Genomic DNA, 6,640 nt, shown 5'->3' on the forward strand with positions numbered 1-6,640 from the left:
ACTCATTTTACCTCGGGAAGCGCTATGTTACAGTAACATATTATGTTACTCCAAGCACCTCTCTCCTCATTAAATACTTGCCACATAAGCAAAATTGTCTTGAGATGTGTTAAGTTACTACCTAAGTTACCCCCACTATGGATAGCCTTATAACATCATCATACAATGTCCTTTTCCTTTCCTAATTCACTTGGACCTCCAAGGTCTTGGATTCTTTGCTTGCGTGACCATTGCAACAATTTGTACTCATTGTCTACAAAAACGTTGTTGATGGATCCGTGGCAGCGTTCAATACATAAACACATACTCCCGTTGTAAATATCTAGTCAATGTGTACGTGCAATGCACGTTAATTTGGAAGTATATTAAGTGCATGCGGATATTAAATAGGATATTATTTGCGTGTTATTATATGATTAGCACTATGTTTGGCATGAAATTGACTATACGCTAAACGTGTTGAGCGCTCGACATTGAAGCAGTCTAAGTCGTTGGATTGATATGATTTGATGATCGAGATTAATTGGATCTGCCTCTTTTGATCTTTTTATATTGGTATATAGATATAAATATAGTTATAAGAGCGTTTAGAATTTATAAAGCACCTTGCATGGTCTATCTTTGATACTATCTCATATCTCAGATTACGAATTTGAGCCCTCGTATACTCATCATGGTAAAAAAGTTCGATACGGCATCACGCTCGAGGCCCGAAGAAACGCACCAATCCGGCCCGAGGATCAGTCAGCAGCAGTCAAACCAAACACCAATTCACGCAAGTCACGCGGCAGAAAATCCACCCGTTCCTCGCCAATGAATGCGACGGACAGAGCGGCATCGCATTCACACGCCGACGCGTAAAAAGTGAAAACAGCCCTGGCCGCGGCCACGCGGAAACCCAGCCCGTGACGAGCGACGAGTAATAATAAACCCGCGTGACCGCGCCAGGATAAATACCGCCGGAAACTAAACCACTGCTCACCCGCCGACGCCCGCCCGCCCCGTCCCCGTGAAAGAAAGAATCGATCGAATCCCCCAACATCCTCCGCCGCGGCCGACCCCAAAAATAGCCGCGCAATCCTCCCCTCCCCTACCGGCCACCGCCGCCGGCAGCTCCTCCCTCCACCCCCGTCGCTTTCCCCTATTTATACCCGCCCCTCCCCGCCCTCCTCCCCTAGGCAGGCGCGCACCCAGCCCCTGCCCCTCCCCCTTTCCCTTTCTTCCCAATAAAATTCGCTCGCGCAAATTCCTTCCGTCCGCCCCGGATTTCCCGACGGGACACGCACGCGCGCGCCAGGAGTGCGCCCGTCCGACGGAAGGCACCGCGCCGATTTGCGCCTGCTTGCTTGCTTGCTTGATCGATCCTCCATCCGTCCGTGGTTGCGTCGTCGTCCGGGACAAGGAGGAGGAGCAAGGGGGTGTGAGGGATTCCTGGTATCTTCTTGATTGGTTGGCTTCCTTGCCGCGGCGGGCGGGCGGGCGGGCAGCAGCACGACGACGGCGTGCTGCAAGAAGATGCGGGCGCTGGAGGACGACCTCTTCCCGTCGACCCCCGGCAAGGTGAAGATCGAGCGGGCGGGCGGCACGATGAACCGCCAGCTGCACCGCTGCTTCGCTTCGACTAGTACCATGTTCCTCTGGGCGCTCTTCCTCGTCGCCATGACCGCCTCCTACCTCAGCTTCCAGTCCTTCGTCGACACCTCCTCCAAGTACTTCGCCGCCTCCTGGGGCGGCCTGCACTGGGAGCGCCAGATCCGCGCCTCCGCCGCGCCGCGCAGGCCGCCGGGCTCGGCCGCCGGGGCCGGGATGTCGGTGCTCGTCACGGGGGCGTCCGGGTTCGTCGGCGCGCACTGCTCGCTCGCGCTCCGCAAGCGCGGGGACGGCGTCGTCGGCATCGACAACTTCAACGCCTACTACGACCCCTCGCTCAAGAAGGCCCGCAAGGCGCTGCTGACCTCCCACGGCGTGTTCGTCGTCGAGGGCGACATCAACGACGGCCGCCTCCTCGCCAAGCTCTTCGACGTCGTGCCCTTCACGCACGTGCTCCACCTGGCGGCCCAGGCCGGCGTGCGCTACGCCATGGAGAACCCGGCCTCGTACGTGCACTCCAACGTGGCGGGGCTCGTCACCCTCCTGGAGGCCTGCAAGAACGCCGACCCGCAGCCGGCCATCGTCTGGGCCTCCTCCTCCTCGGTCTACGGCCTCAACGACAAGGTGCCCTTCTCCGAGTCGCACCGCACGGACCAGCCGGCGTCGCTCTACGCGGCCACCAAGAAGGCCGGCGAGGAGATCACGCACTCGTACAACCACATCTACGGGCTGTCCATCACCGGCCTGCGCTTCTTCACGGTGTACGGGCCCTGGGGGCGGCCGGACATGGCCTACTTCTCCTTCACCCGCAACATCCTGCAGGGGAAGCCCATCACGGTGTACCGGGGCAAGAACCACGTGGACCTCGCCCGCGACTTCACCTACATCGACGACATCGTCAAGGGCTGCCTGGGGTCGCTGGACACGGCCGGCAGGAGCACGGGCACCGGCGGCAAGAAGCGCGGGCCGGCGCCGTACCGGATCTTCAACCTGGGCAACACCTCCCCCGTGACGGTGCCCACCCTGGTGGCCATCCTGGAGAAGCACCTCCGGGTGAAGGCGAGGAAGCACGTGGTGGAGATGCCCGGCAACGGCGACGTGCCCTTCACCCACGCCAACATCTCGCTCGCCCGGCAGCAGCTCGGGTACAAGCCCGCCACCAACCTCGACGCCGGCCTCAAGAAGTTCGTCAAGTGGTACCTCTCCTACTACGGCTACACCCGGGGATCCAAGAACTTGTGACCGCCGGCCTGCGCCCCGCCGCGCCGCCCGAATTCTTCTCCTCCTCCTCCTCCCCCAACCCCTGCTGATTCTTTATTTGGATCTCCTTCTCCGACCACTCCCGGATCAAACATTTTTAGTCCCATGGATGATGGATGGATGGATCGTCGCCGAACATTAACAGCATTCTTGTCTCGATTCTTTTTGGGGAAATGCTACGTTTTATGGTGTTCTCCGATCAAGAAAAAGAAAATCAATCCCGGATCGAATTCTTTCATTCCCTTGCGCCGAGTGCCGACGAAGAAAGCAATGGAGCGAAACCTTTTCTCATTGTTTATTTTCTTATAAATTTTTTCTCCCCTTGTTCAATCTGTAAAGACAAAGTGGCTCTTGATTAGTTTCTTCTTTTCCCCTCCCCATCTACTACCAAAACTTTTTTCAAAATTTTAATTAACGTATGTAATCTCGCTGACCCGGTTCTTCTAATCTAGTCTAACTAGTAACGGAAGCTACGAACTGGCTTATCCGATCCCCCGTTTAAATTTCAAAAAATCGGGCGATTTGTTGCTTGCAGTTCCGATTACCGCTCCCCCCACCCCACCGACCCCCGGAGAAAGCGCGCGGAGGGGGTGGCGGCGGCCCGGAAAATTCGCGGCGGAACCATCGGGGGGAGGTTCCGATTCCGGCGCCGTCGCTGTGGAGCAATGGGGATAAGCTTTGGAGGGACGCGCGCTGCATCGAAGCGCACGAGGGTGGCCGCCAGCTGGGCTTTGGCGCGCGCGTCGCTGGCGGCGGGCCCGCGCGGCCGCCGCTGGGAGTGGGGCCGAAATGTCGCCGATTTGTCGGTGGCTGGGCCTGCCCACGCGGGCCACATGGGTGGGCCCGTCAACGCCGATGGAGTGACACTCCAGGATGAGCTGTATTCGAACTGCATTTCTTTATCCGTACGTACCCAGTTCTAGGAAAAAAATATTCTTTTATATTTTCATTCGTGTATAGGTAGTACACGAGTACGTTTTGTTCTTGTTCCTGAGATCTTTTATTTTATTCTTCGTTGCTGTCGCGGAGATCTGCTCCTCCGGATCCGTGGCATCACTGCACTGCACGAGCCAAATATTTTGCTTAAATTACGTCTGACAAGGGGTGGCAATTTGTAATCTGTAATGCGACGGTCGATTGGCCGGTGGTCGGTCTCTCTCCCTCGATCGGCACACGCGTAGTAGTAGTAGTAGTACGCTCGATCGTCGAACCATGTCGCCGTATCGTTCGCCCCGACGGAACTTGTGGTTCGTACGAGAAGACGGTGGCGCTCTTTTGGAAGCATTTCATTTTTCGGTGTGGATTTGTCTGGCTGATGGGCTCAGTGTCAGTGAGTCGTCTCGTGACAGTGTGGCACGATTCCTTGGCACTGCGAATGATGCCGGGGCCGTCCACCTTGTCTTTTTTCCAGGTTGCACACCTCACTTGCAGTGGCGGCGCTAATTTAGGGGTGGCTGGTGGCCCCGGCAGCCCGCACCCACTTGCAGTGGATTCAAACTCAAGCCCACCCAAGGGTTCACCATGATAAAATCATAAGTATGAAGTACGTACTATGGACATGCCACTGCTGCACTCGCACATCCGCGATATACTTCGTAAAAGGGTTCGCACTTATCTCCCCGGATGCACTCTTCCCTGAGTTTGAACCAATCATCAGAAAGAGACTTGTGTGCATCCAAAATCACGGGCGAAAATTCTCTTCAGTTATGTTGGATTGGGGTCGAAATAGTCTCTCATAATCTCGCCATGACCCTCCGCTCTATCTCGGTTCATGTGTATTTCAGCCGAAGCGTGATCATCTCCTCTGCTGCCGAAAATCCTCGTTAAAGATCATGCCGATGGCTATTTCAAACTCGTCATCATTGTCTTCCTCATCTGACGACAAAGAGTCCTCGAAGATCATCCCCCTCGCCCTCTTCTTCTTGAGTAGAAATGACTCGGTTCGACACAATTGACAAAAAAAAATGACATGAAAAATGCAAAAAACTCACCTAGGGAAATGAATCGATTGCATGCATTTAAAGTGGAGGATTATCCTACAACATTGCATGGACAATTCTAAGGGAAAGGTAAAGATGCAACCATAATTCTAGAAGTTGTGGCATCACATGACATTTGGATTTAGCATTCATATTTTGTATTGCCATGATCTCACAGTGGCTTGAATGTTTTTCAAAGATCTCATCTAGGCTTTCTGTTGGAGAGGCACCACCAATGAATTTCGATGTCAGTAGGCGTCAACACAACTTGGGCTACTATCATGTTGCGAGGCGTCAAGCAACACGTAGAAAGGATGTTAGTGTGCATTTGCGGTTTTACAAGGTCGCTTTGCCATTTTTCGTGGTCCTGCACGATCTTGGCATGAAAAGGATCTATGGTGCATCATGACCGCGTGGGTGATCTTGCATAACATGATTTTAGAGGACAAGCAAGAACAATGCCGGACTATATCTATATGAGAACAAGGGGGACAAAATTTACATACCACATGTTGAGCAAAAGAGGGATGCCCAATGACTTTAGAAATTTCTTTAAATGCATCGACGGGTCGAAACCCGCGCGGGTCATGAACAACTTCATGGTAAATAAACTTGTTTTTATTATGTTGTACTTCGAATGATCCGAAAAGTTGTTATCTTTTAATTTGAATTTGAATTTCATATCAAATTTCATATATTGTGGTTTTGAAATGATTATCAAGCATGTGCGTCAGAAAAACATTGTTTCAATTATGATGATGATGATGTAGAAATGCATGGGCCATGTACATGTGCTCATGCACATACCAGGTAAAGTGTTTTTGCTGCTACCAATAGCGATGATTTCATTAGTGTTTCTGTTACATGATGGGATCCGAGGAGAGCGATCACTCTCAAGTGCCCACTTTGCGTACGTACCCATCATCGTCGTCGTCTCGACTCTCGACGGGATGCAGCTCGCGTTGCCGTTGGTTCGCTGTACTCGTATATGTATTTGCCCTACCCATGTGCGGGTGCGGCAGTGGCCAGTGTTGCTACCCCGGCCCATGTGCCAAAGTTGGTGCCGCGGAGGCGCCGACGAGATGACCTGAGCCGATCACGTCGTGGCGCCGTCGGGCAATGAAAACGCGGGACACGGGGTTCCTTCCCGATTTGGGACGGGCCGAGATCTGTCCTAGATACGTGGTCGCATGCAGTGGACACACCAGCTTTGCAGGCATCTGGATGTGGTTGCTCCTGCTGGCCTGCACACCGCCGTGGGAAATTCCAAGTTTAGGCCTCAAGCATCCACCAAATGGTTCAAGTTTCTTCTTGCTTATTTAAAGCAGGGCAAAGCAAGCAGTGCACACTGAAAAAAGGATCAACTCTGGACTGGTGCGTCCACAGAACCTTTTAAAATTTCCATCATCAAGCCCCGGCCACCAAATTCTCGCCAATTCCAAAGCCAAGGCCCCGGGACAAACTGTGAGCTCTACTACTTAGCGAGTACCAGACTCCATATCAACAAGAGTTATAGACGATCATGCAGATGCAGATATATCGGCGATCTTGGTGCTACCTACTCTGCTCCTCATTATCATCATCTTTCGACTCCGCCGTGCCCTACCCGTAGGCCGTAGCATGATCAATCTCAGATCCAGCTTCCAGTAAATATAAAGACAAAAAGGGAAGAGGCCGGGATCCAGCATTCAAAACCTTTGCAGTGATCGGCTCTACTACTGCGATCGGTCGATGAGGTCGGCCGTACCACATGCGTGCACTTGTTCTTGGCAGAGTCATCAAAAAGTGTGTACCCTCGACGATGTCGGGGG

General features: G+C 53.2%; 1 protein-coding gene across 1 annotated transcript; it reads left to right on the forward strand.

Moving 5' to 3' along the window:
* The first annotated feature begins 989 nt into the window (after nt 1-989).
* LOC123128732 (UDP-glucuronate 4-epimerase 1) lies at nt 990-3,088 on the forward strand. Its single transcript, XM_044548818.1, has one exon. It carries the CDS (start codon nt 1,516-1,518, stop codon nt 2,830-2,832), a length of 1,317 nt encoding a protein of 438 aa, XP_044404753.1. The 5' UTR covers nt 990-1,515; the 3' UTR covers nt 2,833-3,088.
* The last annotated feature ends 3,552 nt before the right edge of the window (nt 3,089-6,640 follow it).

This window comes from Triticum aestivum, chromosome 6A (genome assembly GCF_018294505.1).
Source record: "Triticum aestivum cultivar Chinese Spring chromosome 6A, IWGSC CS RefSeq v2.1, whole genome shotgun sequence".
In the NCBI taxonomy this organism is placed as follows: Eukaryota; Viridiplantae; Streptophyta; class Magnoliopsida; order Poales; family Poaceae; genus Triticum; species Triticum aestivum.

What these genes read in the sequence shown, in the direction of transcription:
- LOC123128732 (XM_044548818.1), top strand. Translation starts at nt 1,516, where the DNA reads ATGCGGGCGCTGGAGGACGACCTCTTCCCGTCGACCCCCGGCAAGGTG.